Source organism: Catharus ustulatus, chromosome 1 (assembly GCF_009819885.2).
Source record: "Catharus ustulatus isolate bCatUst1 chromosome 1, bCatUst1.pri.v2, whole genome shotgun sequence".
Classification (NCBI taxonomy): Eukaryota; Metazoa; Chordata; class Aves; order Passeriformes; family Turdidae; genus Catharus; species Catharus ustulatus.
The window spans coordinates 148,969,458-148,990,581 of NC_046221.1; the positions used below are offsets into that span (position 1 = coordinate 148,969,458).

A 21,124-nucleotide genomic window follows, 5' to 3' on the forward strand; every position below is an offset into this window, starting at 1 on the left:
AACCTTGATCTTCACTTCAACTCTTTTTGTACCTCAGAAGGGACTTTGATTTTAAAAATGTGACAGGGCTCCATCTGTATAACAAGAAGGAAACTAGAACTTTATTCCAGGCCTCTTAGTTTTATCAGTTATTGGTGTCTAGAAGTAGGTGGATACTGTACAGGGCTTGAAAAATGCTTCTGCCACCGAGATCCTTTAACAAATGATTTGTAAACACAAGCCTGGTGCTCATTAGTGTGATAGTTTTGGCAATATTTGGCCTTGTCTGAATATTGTAATGGAGTAGGAAGGGCTGGAGAAGTACAGTAATTTCACGACCGTAAGGCACACCGGACTATAAGGCGCACCCCCCGGGAGTCGGCAAAATTCACAACTTTGTAGATCAGATAAGGCGCACCGGACTATAAGACGCACTTTTTTTTTGCAGCGAGGTTCCGCCCCCAGCTCACCCCACACGGTTGCTGGCTAAGGCCCCGCCTCAACCTGGCAGCCATTGGCCCCCGGGCCCGCCTCCACCCGGCTGCCGTGGCACTGCCGGCTCCCCCCACGGCTCACGGCTCACACTTCCGCAGTGGCAAATGTCACAACTTTGTACATCATATAAGGCGCACTGGACTATAAGGCGCACTTCGGGTTTGGGGGAAATTTTGGTCAAAAGGGTGTGCCTTATAGTCGTGAAAGTACTGTACATGTCCTCAGAGGAAGATGTGCTTTGAGAAAGGATGTGTGAAAACAGAAGTGCATTCCTTTCTAAACTGCATAAAAGAAGAGTTCATTTTTTGAGGATGGTTTGGAGCATGGAGGAGACAACAAAGGCATCACCAAGGTATGATGTACTGGCTGAGTGGAAATGAGGGCAGGAAATATTGCGGTTGGTGCAATAAGTCAGGGCAGTGTTCTGGGGATCCTTGAAGGGAAGCACAAGTAGCTGAAATTTAATGCAGGAGGCCAAAGGAAGATGATGGAAGAATTCAGAGGTGCTGCTGTTGGGGCAGGTGATTTACTGAGACATTTGAAATAGGTTGCAAAGGAAAAAGGTGAAAATGAAGAGGAGGCTCTAGTAGTCTTGAGGAGAAATGATCAGGGCACGACCACAATTTTTGTCACATGGCTGATGCGGGTGAGACTTAGAGAAGTTGCTCATGGTGAAATGATGTAATTTGGCAAATGTCTGGCTCTTGTTTCAGACTGGGAAAGATGACTCTCAGGACATTTAATTAGCATGTAGGACCCCTTGTAGGAAATTGCTAAGTGTTTCTATGCCCAGAAGTTTCTCAGGAAATTGAGAGCAAAATGAAAGACAATCATGATTTCTTCTCAAAGAAATTCTGTAAGAGTTGCAATCTCTGCTTGCTGTCCAGGACATGAATATTCAAGTGTGTTGTCTCCTGAATAGAAAGCTCTAGAAAGAACAAGTACTTCATTCTTGGGCCTCCAGAAGGTTCATGCTGAATTGTGTTTGAAACATAGCTCAATAAGTGTTTATGAAGATATAAAATATAAATTCTATCTTGATTTCAGATTGACTTGTTACAGACAAGCAACTGTTCAGAAAATGTTTTCACATATTCATTCATCTCCCTTTAGAGAATGCAGTGTGCCAGTTTTTGAGAGAGAACAAAATTATCATGTATTATTTTTAGATACAAGCAATTTGTGGTTAATGCCAGCACAGGATACCAAACCCCAAGTTTCAAAACCATGCAAGTTTACTGGATAGCTATAAAACTCAACTCAAATAAACCTAACTCAAATAATGTACTTCCAGCCTACAGATAAGACTGAAGCTGGAGTAGCTCAACAAGAGGAGATGAAGAATATTAATGCACTGTCTATATGTGGATGCAAGGAGCATGGAAAATAAGCATCAGGCTCTAGGACAGATACAAAACAATGACATTTATGAGCTAGTGGGCATAGCTGAGACAAGGTGGGCTGATTCTTGTCAATACTCTGAATGTCAATAAAGAGAAAGACAGTCTGCACAGATAGGCAGAGACATGGTGGTAGGATGCAGCTGTTTTCTCACTGGTGGGGTGCGTTGAATGGGCTGAAATGATGTTCTGTTTTCTCCAAGAAATTTTAACTTGGTGGATCAGAAGAAATAATGAACATGATAGATTTGGTTCAGGTTTTTTTGTTCATGAGCTTTTGGAAATCCATAGAGTCCAAAGCAAACTGGATGTTTGTGATAAAAAAAAAGTTCAACCTCTTTCACTTAACACCCACAGTTAAGTAGTGTAGCAAAGCTACAAAACACTGGATGTTTAAATATTGGGTGTATTCTTATGAAGCTTCCTAATTGCAATTATTAGTACCAGCCCTGGAACAGGCCACCCACTTCTTTTTTCCACTTTGATGTCAGCTGCTGAAAGGAAGAATGCAAATAAAAGCTGGACTGTAAACACAAACACTTACTGTAGTCTTTGGTCCCAGTATAGTAGTCTTGACTCACTGTTTTAGGTTTAACAACTCAAACATATAGGAAAGAGCTCTCCTATGTAATATGCAACCATAAAAAAGACATTTTAGCCACCTCCAGGTGTAGGTAGTTTGGCCATTAGCTGTTTTGTGTGTCTCTTTTGCACATGGAGTGTTAGCACTGAAATCCTGTGTCCATTATCTGAACTGCAGTGCTTAGAACCAGCCAGCACTTGGTGAAGTCAGACTCAGCTTTCCAGTGGACCTGGGAGCCACAGCTGACCCAAACTGGCCAAAGGGTATTCGATACTGTATAGTGATTGATGTGCTCAGGAATAAAAATGGGTGGAGGAAGTGAACAATGGAGTGTTGGCTTCCAAGGTGGTCATTGCTCAGCTGGTCTGCCTGTGGGACAGGGTGAAGAATCCCATTTGGGTTTTTTTCTGTTTCCCTCACCTATTAAGCTATCTTTATCCCAACTCATGAGTTTTCTCATTTTTTGTTCCACTTGTTCTGTCCCAGCAGAACTTGAATGTCCATGGAAAAGGGTGGTCTTGTGAACATATCAAGGTGAATACAGCTGAGGCAGTTTCTGAGGCACATTGATCAAGACACCTTCAGCCTGATCTGGCACGTAATTTTCTGCTTCTGTAGGGATGAGATGACTCAGGACTCTTTGTAAATTATGGAGTAAGAGGTGAGGTACCCAGGATGCCTCATACTGCTAGGAACTGCAGCCCTCAGCCTTTCAAGTAGCCTTTCAAGTTAGCTTACCACAGATGTATGTGCACTACTAAATAACTGAGGATAATTCATTCAGAGACACTTTTCCACAGGCATTATGGACAAGATTCCCCAAGTTTGGATCTGTCCACCATCCATTGGTTACCACTATCCCAGAAAATCTTTAAGCTTCCCTTCTTCTCCTCAAGCCAAAACATCACTGTGGGAAAGAGTCTCACATCAGTTCAAACACTCCAGGAGGAAAAACGCCAGAAATTATTATGCATTAAGTCCAGTTTACATGTGGTTCCCTGCCTCTGCAAGCTTTGGTGCTGTCTGGCCTTTGTGACAGTATGCCTTTTATGTTTAATCTACTGGACAGATGCAATCTCTATATGACCACTCTTATTTTGGGTTCACACCAGGGAAAAGTAGGTATTTTGGTTGTTTTGGTGTCTCACTTGTAATCATAGGAGTCTGACTCTTAATTACCATCTACATTAATATCTCTGAGAACTTGCTGCCTTTGAGGGTCCATGTGGACCTTGGCTTTTTCATTACACAGATATTAAGCACCTAAGGGCCAAAATAGATATTTAGTATTTGCAGATAACATCATAGAGTTTGTTGAAAAAGACCTGATAAAGATTTAGTAAACACCAATGTTGTGCACTTTGGTGCTTTCTAAACTTGAACTTGGCATCATGCATCTACCTAGGTATCCTTGCAAACCTTTGCTTCCCAGTGGAGTCAGATTTGGAATGAATTTTGGTGTCTAAAAAGGTATCTAAGTCCACCGTGAGACCTTAAGTCCACCAAAGATCCCCCAGCTCAGACACTAGGCAACCTCCATTCTCCACAAGTCAGACTACTTGTGAGCCATGAGGTGGCCCAGTCAATGACCCTGGAAGGACTGGCTAAGCCCAAGGACCAGCCATGCTCCTTGTAGCTGGAGCACAAATCACCTGAGCACCATGGAGGAGAGGAGAGAGCACCAAAACAAACAAGAATTGAGAATAAGTTTCCAAGTTGTGCTGAGTGCAGCAGAGCAATGCCACTCCTATTTCATAGATTCATAGATTTGTAGATCTGTAGACTCACAGAATGGGACATTAAATACTGTCTGGATCCAACCCCCTTCCGTGGGCACAGACTCCTTACACCAAATTAGGTCACAGGGAGAATCTTTTTTGCTCCTCTGCAGAAGCAGGTTTGGAAAGAGGCTCCTCAGCTGTAGAGGGTGCTGGTCTCCAACCCTCAGTCCACTCAGGCAGTTCCAGCTCTTGCCTCACTTTGCCCATTGTATGTCCCACCCTCCAGTTTTTAATCACAGGCACTCTACTTGCCCCAGAGAAGTCATCTTTAATTGTGGGGCCCTTGTGCACACAGCTACATGTTTTTCTTTCTTTCCTTACACCAGGATAGTACAGCACACAATATAATGGGATAATGTGCTAAAATGAGATGCCAGGGCTGTCTCTTCAGAGGGCTAGGCTGCCAAACATTACACCCACTGGATGTTAAATGAAGGCGATGACTAAGTGTTCACACAGTGGCTTGCTTTTGCTGAAGAGTTTGGCAGACTGACGTAAATTGAAAGCCTGCTGCGGGCAGATTTCCTCCTACTATTTCTGATTTCATGCAAATAAGAATTGCAGGACGCCAGGCAATTTCTACCTGTGACTGACATATTTAGTGTTGACAGTCCCACACTGTTTTTATATCCAGAAGTGTGGATTTAATGATACGTGCAGGGCAGTTGCAGTTTGCAGTATCTCACCACAGACACATGTCCAGTCCCTCTCCCTCCCCTGTTCCCAGCAGGCTGCATCCAGCCCCATGGCAAGGCTTCCTTGGACACGTGCATGTCTATAAAGTATTGCAGTCTGCTGCCAAACTTCCAAAGAAAACACAACAGTGCAATATTTTCTGCTAACAAGCCTTTGTCCTGTGTGTTTCACTCCCTGGTTCTGCTGGATTACAGCTTCCTGATAAAGATTTAAAGGGAACCTTAGTCAAACAAAAATTCTCCATATTCCAACTGATCCAGGCAAGGAAGCATCTACTGCTGAAAAGAATTTAAGCAAAACTGAAAAAGTCTATGAGGGAGGCTCAGCAGGTGCAGGGCTTCTGGGAGAGGAACAGAGACATCTGCTTTTGGGGTGATGGGGAGACAGTAGGAAGCAGCTGCACAGGGGAGCAGCAAACCCCACAAGAGTGGGAACTGGAATGTGTTGCAAGAGTCTGAAGCACCAGGTGTGAGTGCAGCTTCACTTTCTCAGCTCTGGGTTGCAAACATGTGTCACAAAAAGTGCTGGGTAGGGGAGGCAGTAACGCCCTGGGTATGGAGATCCCAGCCACCTGCAAGCAGCACTGCTGCCTCCCAAGGCCAGGGGCCATGCCTGGAGACAGGGGCTGGCTGCAGATACCTTTGGAAAAGCTCACTAAGCTCACTCTTGGATTAATAAACTGTGAGCTCTTTTATGCTTGTCCCTGCCAGCCCAGAAATTTTCCTATTTATATTTTATTGTACTATCCAGCCACCATGAAATGTGGTGATTTCACATCATGTTTTCCCCAGAGCGACCAGTCATGAAATAAAATCTCAAGGAGGAAAGGAGACAAGGGAGTCAGGATCTGTGACAAAGGTTAATGTTTTAATTTCCATCATTCTCTCATTCAGATCAGGACCTTCCGCTGCAGCAACTGCCTGTTTGGAGGCATATGCTCTCTCCTTGCAGGTATTCTGCAGCAGATGCCTGTCTTTCCCTACCATGTTTTAAACAAGGCTTAGGCTATGCCTCTCTGCCTGCAGGCATTTGCAACAAGCTATACACACAACTTCGCCAGTGGCAAGGTGTGGACTGTAGCCCAAAATTCAGGGGTTGTGCTGGAGGCACATCCAGCACCCTCCTTGGGGAGCCCCTGACCATTCCTGCTCCCACGTTGTGGCTAGATGTTCTTGGGCAGCCTAAGACATGTTCAAGGCCAGGTTGGATGGGGCTCTGAGCAACCTGATCTAGTGCTTGAGATCCCTGCCCATGGCAGAGGGATTGGAGCTAGATGGTCTTTGAGGTCTCTTCAAGCCAAACCATTCTATGATGCAGAGGCGGCATAAGCCCAAAAGGTTTCAAAGAAAAAAACCCACAGTTTCCCTTGATGGCACTCCATAGCTGCTCAGCACAGAGTCATGGGCTGTCTGTGCAGCCCTTGGCAGGGAGCAGCAGTGGTGGAAGAAGAGGCCTTTAGTTCACCTTCATCAGGTGCCCTGAACGCAAGGCTGGGGCACAGTGGGTTTGCTGTTGCACGCTCATCCTGGCCCCAGGAACCTTGATTTTTTGTGTGTGTGCAGCTGCTTTCTCTCTATTTCTCTCAAACTCAGACAACTCCCTGCTTTGCTGGCCAGCCACTGTCATAGACATTTACGTGCCTCCAGGCACTGGGGGAACCTGAACACCACCAAGCATGAGGCAGAAAGTCCGGAGAGAGCTTCACTGTTGTGTGCTCAGCTGAGCGACATCAAAATCCCTCCTTGCATGTTGTGCCCTTTAAAATGTTATCCCTAGAAAAACTGGACATAGCTGATGTGGTGCTTTTGAGATAATATAACAGGCCATGATGACATGAGCATCCTTGAAATTCTACCCAAGCTGGGGGTGAGGAGGTGGATATTTTTATTTACAGCCTGCCTGTGACCTGATCCCATGAAAGAATGTTCACTAATAGCCCTGATCTGAGTGGGATTACTCTCGTTGCTCAGTAAAGAGTGAGCCCACCAGCAGAATAAACATTGGCAGGATCAAGTAGCAGATGAGTCATCTTTTCCAAACACAAAAAGACAGAGAACCAGTAAATAAACATATTCGTTAAATTAACTGTCACACACAAACTCCATGTATATGCAAAGCTACCTCGGGGGGATAGCCACCCCAGCCTACTAAAAAATACTGCTTAGGCCTGTGTCCTCAGACAAGCATCTCCAGCTAACACATCCCTATGCAAAGAATGCCATTGCTGCAACTGTCCCTGGCCAGGGAAACACTCCTCCTAATCCAAACCATGTGCCAGCTGAGCACCAGCAGATAAACTAATCGAGTTCAGCAAGACAAACATCTGCAGAGTTAACTTCTGCTCTCCTTTGCTTCCTCTGTGACCTTTTTGAAGTCCATGGAGCTGTATGGAGTAAATTAGAGGGGAGCTGTGTGCTCAGTGTCCCTGATGCAAACATAACACTACCATATTCCCCCATGGGTATTCAAACAACTTTAAAGAAACAGTATAAAAACATGACCATTACATTTTAAAAATATATATATATTTAAGCTGATAAGTCTTCCCTGAGGCTTTAAAACCTTCTCTGATTTTTTCTTTTAAATTAAAATTAAATAGGTGAACATCTGCTGAGTAAACTGATCCTACAAGTGTAAGGATGAAGCACAGTAGGCAAGATGCCTTGCCAATGCAGAACTCTACTTTGTAGTAGTCTTTTTGGTGTTTTTTTCAGACCTCTTCCAGGGACTGAACAAAAAACCTCTGACAGGATCATACCATGTTCAATTAGACCTCACCAATGCCAAAGTTTTACCAGCCTTTACATTTTTCTTGTTAAATTTTATGCTACTGCTCCTCACAGGCCTCATCACTGGCATCCCTTAAGTAAGGAAGTGATCATATCAACAGTGAATTTAAAGGTGGGTTTGGTGCCCCCTGGAGCAGTGGTTGCACTCCCAGTTCCTACAGCCTGCTTACTGCTCTGGCCATCCTGGGCCTGCTGTCTAGGTAGGTGTGAGGTCTTATCCTCCAGGAGGAAGCTGGTGTGCTTATTTCCAAGAACTTCTGATTTGGGGTCATCCTGGGCAGCAGCAAGGGTCTGTTTTTTGGTAAGGCTGAGGAAGAAAATGTGTTCAGTGCACCTATTTTCTGTGAAAGTCAGACACGTGTAGGGATATACAGAGATGTGTCCAGCACTGGAGAAAACAGAGCTGTTTGGGGAGCTTGGATGAATATGCCACCATCACTGTGCATGATTTTGTGCTTTTTAAATGAGAGCTGTGTGGTTTGTATGGAATTTTGTAGCCTGACAACATGTCAACTTCTAAATCCTAATGGAGCAATTTTTTTCAGTCCTTTTACCTTGAAGCACTGGGTTATCCACAAAGACAATTTTTCCCATTGTATTTCATTCTTAGAAGAAAAGTGCAGCTGATAATGATGCTTGTTGAGATTCTTTCAGCTCTAGACTTATTTTAACAGAATTTTAAATGAATTATGGGACCAATTTTGGCTGTACTGTTAGCCATTGGTCCCATTTTCATGGCAATTTTGACATTATCTCTAGTATCTTCTTGAAAGCTCTGTATGGGCTGGGTGCCATGTGATTTGATGGTTTCCCATTGAAATCCATACAAGTCTAGCACATGGGCAATTTCACAGCATGGAAATGATGTCTCAGAAAACGTACAGTGTCGATATCTTTTCCTTGGGCATGGGGCCCACTTGCTGCCTTCTGAGGTGAAAAACACTCCAGTTGCAGCAGTGGCTTTGTGCAACTTATTTAAAGAGTGGAGTCTCAGCTGCTGCAAACTTACAGCTCCTCTGATTTCTATTTCCACCTGATAAAATTACAGCTCATTTGTTTGCTTGTTGGTTTCATTTAAGGTTTGAATTGTGCTGATGAGCCTCACAAGATCCATTTCCTTCTGTGTCTTCAGTTGCCGTATCAGTGCTGAACTGGGTTGAGCTGTGATGCAGGAGCTCTTCCTGTTTAAACAGCTGTGGGTGAAATCCTGACTCAGGCTGTGGCAAGGCAAGGATGCTGCTGGCTTTTGGTGGGGCTCTGATCTGACACCTGGTCATCTGTCCCTCAGACCTCTTACCTGTGCCACAGGAGAGCTGGAATAATGAATGTTTTGGTCTGGGGAAAAAACCCCAATAGGAACTCAGCACAGCCATGGCTCTGAATTCTTCCTGATCATTTAGTAGGACAAAACATACCAGAGCAAAGCAATTGAAAAATGTTCTTATTTTGTAAGGCCACTTCATACCTGTATAGTTTTCTTCTCCATAGGGTTTGATTTCAGCAGTTTAAGGACACAGCATGCAAGGCAGTGGCGAATCAGACTGTGTCATTTTAACATGGAGTCCTAGCAGCGTTTCATTTCAGTAATATTTCACAGGAGGCTTCTATGACTGACAGGCACCATATAAATAAAATATATGATCATTTCAAAAGCATAACCTGTAGGTTGGTCTCTTGTGCCGAGTACAAAATTTGCTACTAGCATTCTTCCTCATCCACCAATAAAATGAATCAACAAAGCTGCTGGACATGGTAGTTTTAACACCAGTCTATAAACTCAATATGCAAAAGAGGTACATAAAATATAGGGTAGAGTACATTTATACACACACACATATATTCATATGTTGGTCACTCACTGTCACATATGTACATGGTACAAAATATAAATTTCTTCTTTTTCAATCATATACTTTTAACAAATGTAAAAATAAATCACCAGTAAAAATAAACCAAACAACTCAGCTGCCTACACTCTGAACTGTGGTATGCCTTGCTTGTCAGTAGGTGTCATGCAACACCACAGTTTTTAAACACCTGGCTTGCACAAAAATCTCCCTTAAAGAGGATATTCACCTCCGAATGGCTTTTGTTGGTTTTTTTAAAGTTGCAAATATTCTTATCTGGGTGATGAACAAGTGTGATGTGAGCATCCACTAATGAGGGACTGCAGCTAATTCCTGTCTCTTTGGATACGCGGCTGGTTGTGTTTGGAAAGGCAGCAGCCAGACAAGCAGTGAGCTGTGCAGACAGGGTAGCAGAGAAGAGAGCCCTTGCTGGAGAGACTGAGCACAAAGGCACCGAGCCTAATACCTGCTCACCTCTACATTGCCTTTTGTCTCCCCTTTTCTCCCTGTGCTCCAGTAATCCAATAAAAACTCTTTGTTTCTGTCATATCTGCAAACACAACTCGATAATGTCATCATACAGATCAGCCAGCTCAATTTTTCTCTAATCCAATCAATAAAATGACCATGCTGTGCTCCCTGTTCCTATTTAAAACTGAGGATGATAGCCTGAAAGAGGTAAATCCCAGAGAGCTGCTGATCGGACCTTAGGGTATCATTTTGTTTGGTTGCTGTTTTCACAGCTTGGTAATACACACATTGAACCTGCAAATGCAGCAATGAAGCTAAACTAAGTGGAAAGCAAAACCAAAGCTGAATTTTACAGATTTTAGGATGACTGGGGTCCTCAAAGAGCCCATCAGATGCCCCAGCTGTGAGCTGAATGAGTGCTTGGGTGCTCAGTAGGAAGGAGTAGGTTTCAGTCACATGCCTGGCATCACACATTTGAGTGATTTGGCAGACCACAGGAATTTATGGTTCTGTGCCCTAAAATCTAGATCAATCCACAGCCCTGAGGAGTTCAGACTGCCCTGAGACAGGACATCACATATAGCGGCTGACATCAGCAGACATTTCCATCCCAGCTCCCTCTGGCTAATTCCTGATAACACTTTGAATGTCTATTGATCAGGCAGGAATTTTTCTATTTGCTCCTGCAATTGAAATCTCATTTGGTTTGTTGGCATGAAGATATCACCAGCTTTTAATACAAAGAGAATGATTTTTTTTTCCCCAACATCTATAAAGCAGAAAATTGTTACAACTTTTTTTTTTAAAACAAAAAACAGCTCTAATGCCAAAACAGCTGGGGGAAGCAATCCTGAATTTGTCAGACAGATAGATAGCCCTCGTTGCAGAGAAGTGTTTTGGAGTGTTCCGGTTAAAATTGGTTTTCATTTGCCAGAGTTAAGGGCTGTTGAGAATTGCACATGCAGTAAATATTTTAACACTGATAATGCTGAGCTGGAAGCTGGCAGAATCTTGCTGTGCTGCTGCCGTGGCTGTGGTCTGGCCAAGTTTACTGAGGCATGGGATGTTGGAGGCCCCCAGGGGTTGTAAACCGAAGGGGCCAGGTGCAGAGATCCAGAACACTAAATGAAGTGAGCTGGAGCCAAAAAAATGCCAAAGTCCCCCACGGCATCTGACTTCTCAGACCCCTTCTAAATTCAGCCCTAGGACAGGGTGAATTTTTTCTCCCACACAAAGTCAGGCTCCCCACGGGAGATGCCATGCTGGTGTCACCGGTCAGGTAGCAAGGCACTCTGACAGCATATTGATTTTGCACAGTGTAAGATACTTCATGGAAAGAGAGAGATTTACTGTGTGCCTGATGGACAGAAAGGCAGGTAGCTGTGTAATCAGAGAAAATGGAGTCTACTAGCAGCATCTTATTTATGGTTGTTTATTGTGAAAACACAGAGCACCCAAGAAGGACTGTTATTTTCTCTTTAAAAGCCCTTGGAACAGTTTCCCAGCACCACATGCAGCATTGCAGTTAGTGAGCTATTGGACTAAGTAACTTGGACCAATGCTTTGTTAACAGATATATATTGCTAACAGCATAACTATTGATCTATCGCTTGAGTAGGGGCCAAATCTTGGTTCTAGTCAGAACCTCTGGGGTAGCTATAAACTGTGCAGTGCATGGCTGTACCCCCTTCCACAGAAATCTTATTACCTTAAATTCATGCTATTGTTCCTTCATCCTGTAAACAGCCACAGCAAATCTATCTATAGGTCCAACATCTGGGGGTGAGGAGAGAGAAGATGTGGATGGTGGCAGTATAAGGTTGTAAGTTTGTCAATAAAATCTATAGATTGAGAAATAAATATGGATCATCTAAACAGCTGGAATATACAGAGAAGTAGAGATACAGCGGGGGAGTGGGTGTGAATGAAAGAAAAATTCATTCATGAGATGTATTTAAATATATGTCTGCAGATACACAATTTCCATATATATTACAAGACCGTAAAAAGACAAGGGTGGATATACATTTTCAGAGATACCCAATTCTTTAAGCAAGGGAAAATACGCAAATACAGCAAATAGCTCAGAGCAGCAGAACTAATGCAAGCTGTTTTCCAATGGATTTGTGTCCTGGCTTGACTATATAATATATGACAACCTGTGAGCTCCAAATTACTGTTTCCCATGTCTGGGAACCTGACAGGGTTTCCTAGCATCTTAGAAAGGGTTAGGTGAAGCTTGTCTGCAACATTTCCTTCAGTGGAGATGACAGCACAGCTCTTTCCTCCACTTGGCTGCTGATTTTCATTAAATCTGTAGGGATACAGTACCACTGAGATTGTCAAATATGTTTGAAATTAGTCAAGGAGTTGAAAACTTATTAGTAACACATACACATCCATACATGCATACACGTGCAGCGCGTGCTTGGAGAAGCATGGGCTCATAGGAAGCCAAGCCTAGACAAATATGTAAAAAGCTCTCTGATCTATAAGCTGCTCACTCCCAGTGTCAAAGAAAACAGCAGAATGTATTTTATTAAAATATTTGTCAGTCTGTTCTTAATTTAGATTCTGGTTCTTTCTATAGGAGAAAAAAGAAGTGCCCCTCCTAAGAGCAGGGCTAGAGGCAAATGTGGAACTATTTGTAGATTTGAAAGCTGGGGGACAATTACATTCATGTAATCCCACATCCTCACCAAAGAGTGCACAGGCGAGGTAGTTCCTGCATGCACAAGGCACACTGAGTGCCATAAGCTGAACAAGACTTTGTTAAGACTGTACCTAGAGTCCATACACAGCTGTCCTATCATGTGGTAACAAAGAATTCAACCCAGAACGGGGTAGAGCAGGCTTCGTAGGATGTTCTGGAATTTTGACATTTATCTTTTGAGGGGACACTAGGGAAGGTTGACTGTTTTAGTTTATCAAAGTGAGGGTTGGAAGAGAATAGGGTCATTATCTATAAAAATATCAGGGACAAGTGTGAGCAAGGCAGAAGAACTGTTTAAGTGTAGAGAATATTGACAGCCTAAGAGCTCACAGTTGTAAGTCAATTTTCCAAAATTAGAACAGAAGTTGAAAGGAGCTACCTAGTGAACAGAGGAGCTAATTCCTAGATCTGCATTTTAGCACAAGTGGGAGTAAATGACAAACTCATGTTAAGATCTATCTTAATGAAAGATTGCCAGGAAAGTGTTTGGCGTGCAGTACATAACTAGAAGAACTTTGCCACCCAAAATGTTCTTCAACCTCATGAGGTTCTAAAGGACTGCATTCAGGAGTTCAGAGGCTGGAAACCTGAAGCTGAGCAGTATACTACTGGAAAAACAACGTGCCAAAGGGTAAGTGTGCAGTGCAGTGCCACATTCAACTCTGAAGGAGGATTGGGATCTACCCAAGAGTGAAGGGGAATTTAGGCCCCTGTCCCTGCACACCACACCAAGTGGCACACGATGCAATCTTCCAAGTGATGATTGTAGCCCCATCGCTGCACCCACTTAACCTGGCACCATATCAACTCCTGTTAGTTGCCATTTGTGAGCAGTGTTCTGTCCCCTTTCTTGAACTTTATGGGTTTCTTTGCTCATGCCCTATTTATCAGGCTTGTAAAATATATATAGCCTACAAATGGCAAAAAGAGTTTGACTAGAAATAGAATTTGGAGAATTTTATACAACACAGACATGGAAACTGTGGAAGGCATCAGCCATAATGCCGATGCTGTTGGATATGCATAATTGATTGTCACTAAGACACCCAACAGCATTCCATGTTGCGTGGGTTTGATTTCTTTTTCCCAGATACTGCTGAACAGATTGGTGGGAGTCTGAAGAGAATAAAACAGAAAGATTTATATTCTGACTTGCACCCTAGATGCCGAGCTTCACCTTCCACCAGCTCTCCTGCCTGAGTTTATTTCTGTGGATGCGTAGGTGTAGGAGAAATCTCATTCCTAATGCTGCATATAGGCTGTATTTCAGTCTCTCTTTATGTTTATCAGTAACATAAATCTCTCTTCTTACAGTGCAGAACATCTCTTGGAGGCAGGAACTCATTGACCACATGCTGCAGCAGTTGGAGAGCCATGCCTACTAATTATTGACACTCTGCAGCACTTCATCAGCATTTGCTATTGCAAGTAATAATAATGAGCCACAGCATGGGTTGGATCTCACAACCAGTAGCTTCCTTCCTACTTCTTGGGTTTTTCACCCTAGTTTTTTCTTTTCACTTTTTGCGTTTGCCCCCTGATCACCTTCCTCATTCCTGGACCAGGAGTCTCCAGGTTTAACAAAACTTCCAAGTAGGAGCAAAGGAAAATAAAGGCATTAACCCTGTCTGGAAATTTTTCTGAGACAGAGATTTCCTCTGAGCCACTCTCACATAAAGTATATTTAGTTTAATGTTCCCCAAGGTATGGCAGGCCTGACCATGACAGCATGGGCTGGTGTTACAGGATAATTTTTTAATGTCAGGTCAGGAGGAAGCCTTTGTGGAATCTAGGCAGAGAAAATTGATTGTATGTCTGTCTATTTTTTGTGTTTACCACCTGCACTCAGACTAAAAAGATTAAGAAAAGTGATGACTCTTACCAGAGAGAGTCAGGGAAGTCTTCTCAAATGAATGGAGATCCAGCTCTTTAAAATGCATGTGAATATTAGAAGAACACAGGTTTTACATAGTAAACTTTTTATGGTGGCCTTCTTTTCACCTCTTACATCTTTGCAAGTTCCTCAAAAGCAGCTAGTGTCAGCAAAGGCTGGTCAACTTACAGATAGCCACAGTGGATGCTTCAGGGTGGTGCTGCAGTCCTGACCGCTCCTGACATCTTCCTCCAGATGCTTCCCTGGTTATTTCTACCTGACTGATACCTGTGGTCTGAGACCTATTGTTAATGTGCTGGATGCACCTGTGTGTTGCTCTGGTTTGTGGTGGTGGCACCTTGCCCTGAAGCAGGACACAGTACCAACATAAAGAGCAGAGCATGGTGGATCTCTTACTCCTTTTCTGTAAATTGTTCCTGTCCCCAGTCACCTTTCCATCCAAATGATTTCAAAGAAGTGAACTTTCTCGGGATGCCAGTGGGAACAATCTCAGTCCATCTGAGGCAAAGGCCCGCCAGCATCACCTCAAGAAGTCCCTGTATCTTCCAGCCATACCTCAAGAAATCAGATGTAACATCAGAAAGTTCAGCTCACATGTTCTCTTGCCTTGGGCTGTACAAAGTGTGGCTCCCAAAGAGTTCCTAAGCCCATACCTTGGATCCTTCCTCACCAGAAAACTACTTCCTGATTACTTTTCTACATGGCAGTACAAATCACCTTCCTCTTTGCATCCACAGAGCTCCATAGTCTCTCCTCAGCCAAATTAATGTATTCCAGCAGCCTGGAGACTCACAGAGATGCTTTCTGCAACACATGCTTGGCTTCTAAGACAAGTCCATGGAGAGCACTAACCTGCCACTGCACAGGATGAGGCAAAGTACAGCCCGTGCAGCCTGCAAAGCCTCAAGTTTAGCTGCTGTATTTTCTGGTATATTCAGTTTATTCTGATTAATATTTATAAAAGCACCACCAGTACTAAAATAATTGCCAGTATTTTGACTAGCAACTTGCATTTTCAAGCTTAAGAAGTTAGTGTTGGTCATAACACATCAACCTGAAAGTCTGTGTTGTCTAATATCCTATTTCTGAGAAAAAGCAAGGGAAGAACTCAGCCACATAAACTGGTACTGACATGAAATATCCTTCCTGCCTCCAGCAGCTTGGGGACTACACAGGCTGTGGAGGCAGTTTTTGTATGAATGATAATGTGATAAATGCTCTTTATTTTTAGTCAGCCAGCACATACAAGAAGCTTTTAGGATTTTAGTCTGGTAAAGTAGGAGGCAAAAAGATTTTTAGATGTTATTTATTTCTATATAGAGAGAAAACTACTGTTTATGTCCCCCAATGTATTCCTGTTTTCTTTTTATTCTCAAGGTTTTTCCTGCTGGAAAAGCAAATATATCTATGAGTTAAACATATCTTCTTAGTTGAAACTGATATGACGACTTACTGGGAAAAAATAAGGTAAAATACTGTCTCAGTTGAGTCTTTTCTTTTCCAAATAAAATACATATTTATGAATACTTGTCAAATCAGAATACGGATGGTCAACAACCAGACAAACACTATTAGTTTGCTAGCTGTTTTCTCAGCTCAGAGTCAAGATTCTTAATGGCATCAAAGAGGAGTGTCATAAGTGCCAATAAAGTCTGTACCATACACAACCTGAAGTTTAGTGGTCCTACCAAGCATAAAAATTGTCCTACATGCTCTGAGTGTCCTTTCCTGGCACTTGTCTATTGATCTGCAACAAACATATGTGCTATAGCATAGTTAAGTTGCCCAATTTGAAATATTAGTCAGTCTTCAACTCCCGCTGATCTCAGTGTTTAGGTTTCTGTGAAAAAGAAAACAATCCACAAAACAGAACAAGAAGATTTGGCTATCTTTTCGGGAGTCTAGATGTGGAGACAGAAAAACAGATACTCAAATCCTGGCACCAGATGTCTGATGGCATGTTTGGAGAATTAGTAAGACTGGAAAGACAGGAAAAATGGAGAGGAAGTCTTCACCCAATATGATTGGAATGTATCTGCTAGCAATTATTATGTCATTATGATTTCACAAACAACATGTATTAAGCAGTACACAAATCTTCGTCAGTGCTAAATGAAATGTTAACCATTATATTCCAAATGCTTTATCACAAGAGACATTTTGTAACATCAGAAACTAGTTTTCCTTCCACTCAATTATGTCTATTAACTGGTAATGTATACTGAATCCCTGCCATGCATTTTGTAATGCTGATCTTCATTAACTGAGTACACAGAAATGCAGCCTCATTGGCAAGGCAACTCAAGTGACCAGAGAGCAGGGATCACTCTGGCCAGAGACCATCCATCATCATTCCTGTGTCAGGGTGTGAAGCTAGCATGTAATTATTGGGCACTTGGGGTGAACAGGACCGCAGATGGAGTGTGGAACAAGCATTACATTTCCACAAAATCCCACAGCTGTGGCTAGGTGCAAGACTGTGCTTTATAGGAAGCATTTTACAGCATCAGGTAGATTTCAATGCCCCAAAATGTGAAGCAATTTAAAAGGAAAATTATACAAACCCAAAAATCACAGTGCAAACAAACACAAAACCCACTTTTGTTTTCTCCTATGCAGCAGTGCAAAATCAGACAATTATCCTTCCCTTGAAAGACTTGAATTATAAATGTCATTTCTAGATCTCTGTGAATGGGTAACTCTCACACTCTTGAGTAGTGGGCTTGATGCTAATTAACTTTGACGTCATGTATAAAATGCTATCAAACCAAGGACCCACTTCAGAAAAGCATTTAAGTACATGGTTAAGCTTAACTACTGCAGTGAAGTTGATAAAAGTGAACCTCATATTTAAATACTTTTGCAGCATGGAAGTTATTATGAGTAGAAAAGCAGCCAGCCCTGAACTGAAAGTGCTTGGACTTCAGAACGGCTGCATCCGCTTTGTCTCACTATGGAGTGGTTTGAATGGCTGAGCAGGGAGCACAGCTGTGCAAAAAATAGCCCCAGCCCCAAAATCCACCACATTCGGTTCTGGCTGCCTCTCTCCCTCGTTTGATATAATTGCATGAGCACAGCTTGAATCTCTTCTCACTTCTGCAAGTGTAAATCACAAGTAAATCCTCTGAAGAAGGGACTGAATAGTGAAAAACAGGGAGAGAGTGAGAGAGTGAGGTCAACTCTTCTCTCTGTAGGTACTCAGTAAAATCACACCAACACTGGATAAACAATCCCTAGGAAAAAAAAAAAAGAAAAAACTTTCTGCAAAACTGTCACACCCTACAGCTCTGGATTTCCTACTGTGCTTCTGTCATCACCTTCTGATCACCCCTTAATTTTTCGCTTATCTAATTCTTCCTGAGTTTGCCGAGCCTGGTTCTCACCTGACAACACTTCAGTGTAGATCTGCTGATGGTGGTTACGTGTGGCTTACACCAGCAAGAGCAGGTGAGTGAAGAAATGGCCCCACTGGCTCTTACCTTCCCACCACTGAGCATTCTTAATTCGCAAAGAGTAGGGATCACACCCAGCAGCTTGTCCCTTGTGGGCTGAGTTGTACAGGCATGGAGCCTGTTACAGGATTTATTAATGGAGAAGGTGGTGATAGCAGTGCTGTTCTTCCTACAATTTACATAAAATCTGTGCAGAAAGAGGGAGAAAAATTGTGAACATCTGGCTATACCCGTAGCCAGTACAGAATTCCATTACCGTGTTGGCATGAGCCTGTGAGCACGGCATGGCTAAATAATTCATTAAAATAGCAGGAATTGCACATGGAAGTCATACACAAATACAATGCAGAGCAACACTGTTCTCTATGGCAGAACAAGCTTTACAAGAGGAGGGTTGACTACCTGGTGTTGTACCAAAGCCTAAAAAGATGTTGGTCTTCCTTCGATTAATTTAGTATGGGATAAAAGCTCAGAGGACTTCTTGTCTGTCTCATGGATGTTTATTGTGCACCACAGGGTACAAGGACAGCTACTCTCCCTATCTCCACAGCAGTTGTGCCACTGGCCTGCAAAGAGACCCTGCCCAAGCAGAGTCACTACCAAGCACTACCAGGACAGAAAAAAGGATATGAGCAGGACTGAGTGTGTCACCCACTTGGTGTTGCAGCACACCCAGCTCCCTAATGAGGGTGATAAAGAGCTCTCAGCCAAGCAAATCATGTGGCCCAGGAGCTCTTCAATTTCATTGGTGTTTGTGCCTCCCAATCACTGGGTGAGGGCCATGAGACCAGCACCCTGAAACTCAAGCATGAAGCTGAGCAGGGCATGCAGAGCTCCCCACGGGCAGATCCAGGCTGAGGTCCTTGACAGTCTCAGAGGTGCTGGGAGCAAGTCCCAGGGCAAGGATTGCTGCTGGGATTCAGCACTGACCCACTTGAGACTGGCATTTCATCACTGTGTCAAGAGAATTCTTGACGTCCTTGATGTCTGCAAACACTTCAGGTACTCAGAGGATCAACCCACAGAAGAATCTGCTTCAAAAGCAGCAAGAGCATAACCAGAAATCAGTAGTAAGTGGAGAACCCAGACAGAAGCAGCACAATGTTGGTCACTTACTCAAGATTAATTCAACCATTTCTAATTTGCCTAGCATAATACATTTGCATTTACTCTGAATTTGCTATATTAGCTTCCACACAGCATGACATTGGCTCCCTGCAAACCCCATTCCTCATCTCTTTGTAAGCTAAATTTTACTGCCTTTTTTCTTTGTTTGTTTTTTTTCCCCTTTTTTTCTTTTTAAGGCAATGAAATAGAGTTCCTTTCTATTGTTTTGCAAACAACTGCTGAGTAAAAGAGCAAAACTGTGTCAGGTCTCTGTATTGCCTGAATGAATGCAATTCTCAGAAAGGACAGTGCTTTCATCTTAATTGCTAGCTAGCAACAAAAGTGTTGGAGTTTAGCACTTCAATATAAATCAATGATGGAAAAAAACCACAAAAAATTACTAGAAAAGAGAGTATCTTTGTGGATATTATATATTACTGCAAGAGCAGGAGAATTACATAGCCCATACTAGCACAATATTTATAAATCCCATTGATGCCAGTTTTCATATTTTTTTCCTATTCCTTAGCAATTTGCAAACAGTGCTCTAGTTTCTGATAAACACTGAAATACAGATACCTTGCTATACCCTGTACTTGTGAGCTAGCAAATGAGCTGTAGAAAGCCCTAGTAATTTAAAACTTATTTTTTAAAAAAAATATACACAGCTCTGAGACTGCAGAGTTATCAAATATCACCTTGAATTGGGGTGATTCACTGTGATGTATTTAATGTCAGGCTTTCAGTATTTAGCATGAAACCTGCTCAGTGTGGCTGGCCCCATTCCAACAGGTACTGCAGTTCCCATAGTCACTCCACCATAATAAGGTAGCCTGATTGAGGGGTGGCTCAGACCAGTGCAAGGATTACAATGCTAAAAAGGGGACTAATGATGTAAGTATCCATCCTTACATTGAAAGGGCTTAATCTCAGAGGCAGGGGAAGAAACTGAGGGTCTATTAGCTATGTAGAAGCAGAGGTGCCTAAAACACTAATGACTGTCACCTTTCCCAGAGGAGAGCTTTCTATCAAAGAGCATTGTCTGAGAATTGCTTTCAAAAAAACCTCCAGTCTCTAAACTAGATAGGATTCAGTTCACATTTTATCATATTTAGATTGTATTTTATCATTAAAGACAAATCTTTCTTGCTAAAATGCTAAGAATTTTTTATAAACAAAACCAGTCTTGTCCATAAGTCCATGGTGATCTTCCCTATGAGGTACTGGCACAGGTTCCCCAGAGAATTTGTGGATGCCCCATCCCTTTAAGTGTACAAACCAAGCTGGATGGAGCTTTCAGTAACCTGGTGTAGTGGAAGGTGATTCTGCTCATGGCAAGGGGATTGCAACTAGATGATTTTAATGTCCCTCCCAACCCAAACCATTCTATCATTTCTATCGTTTCTGTAATTCGATGATTCTATGATGAGTGTTTTAAACATGTACCCACAAGCCAGTGTGAACCATTCACATTACCATCTGAAGCTGACATTCCAACTTCTCCAGCAGCTGGTCCCTGTATCCAATTAGTTTTCTTGACAGGACCTGAATATTAATTTGTTCTGGGTTTTAATTAAATATTGAAGAATTATGGTGACATAGCATGACAGCCTACTGCAAAATAATTTACAATATCCTGTTATGCTGTTATTCTAAAACAATTTTCCTAGCATGTTTAATCTTCTTAAAACCTGCTGCTAAGTGAAATTACTGTATTTTGCTATATATCAAATAATGATAAATGGCATCTTGTATTTACATGTGCGTTCCATATCCAAGGAACAGAGTACTCCTTCTTACCTGCTTCCCTCTCTCCCTTAAAGAGAAAAATACTTCTTTCCATCATTGAGAAGCCCAAGTTTCTTTAGAACAGATCCCCAAGGGGGTCACTTGTATATTAAAAACTGAGCTCATGGT

At 42.6% G+C, this 21,124-nt stretch overlaps 1 protein-coding gene across 1 annotated transcript in view; it reads left to right on the forward strand.

The window, feature by feature from the left end:
* The window catches only part of MED30 (mediator complex subunit 30), a 42,293-nt gene extending 27,987 nt beyond the window's left edge, over positions 1-14,306 (forward strand). The window contains exon 5 of the mRNA XM_033065292.2: positions 14,069-14,306. Coding sequence (XP_032921183.1) covers positions 14,069-14,146 — 78 coding nt within the window. The 3' untranslated portion in view covers positions 14,147-14,306. The remainder of the gene's footprint in view (positions 1-14,068) is intronic.
* The last annotated feature ends 6,818 nt before the right edge of the window (positions 14,307-21,124 follow it).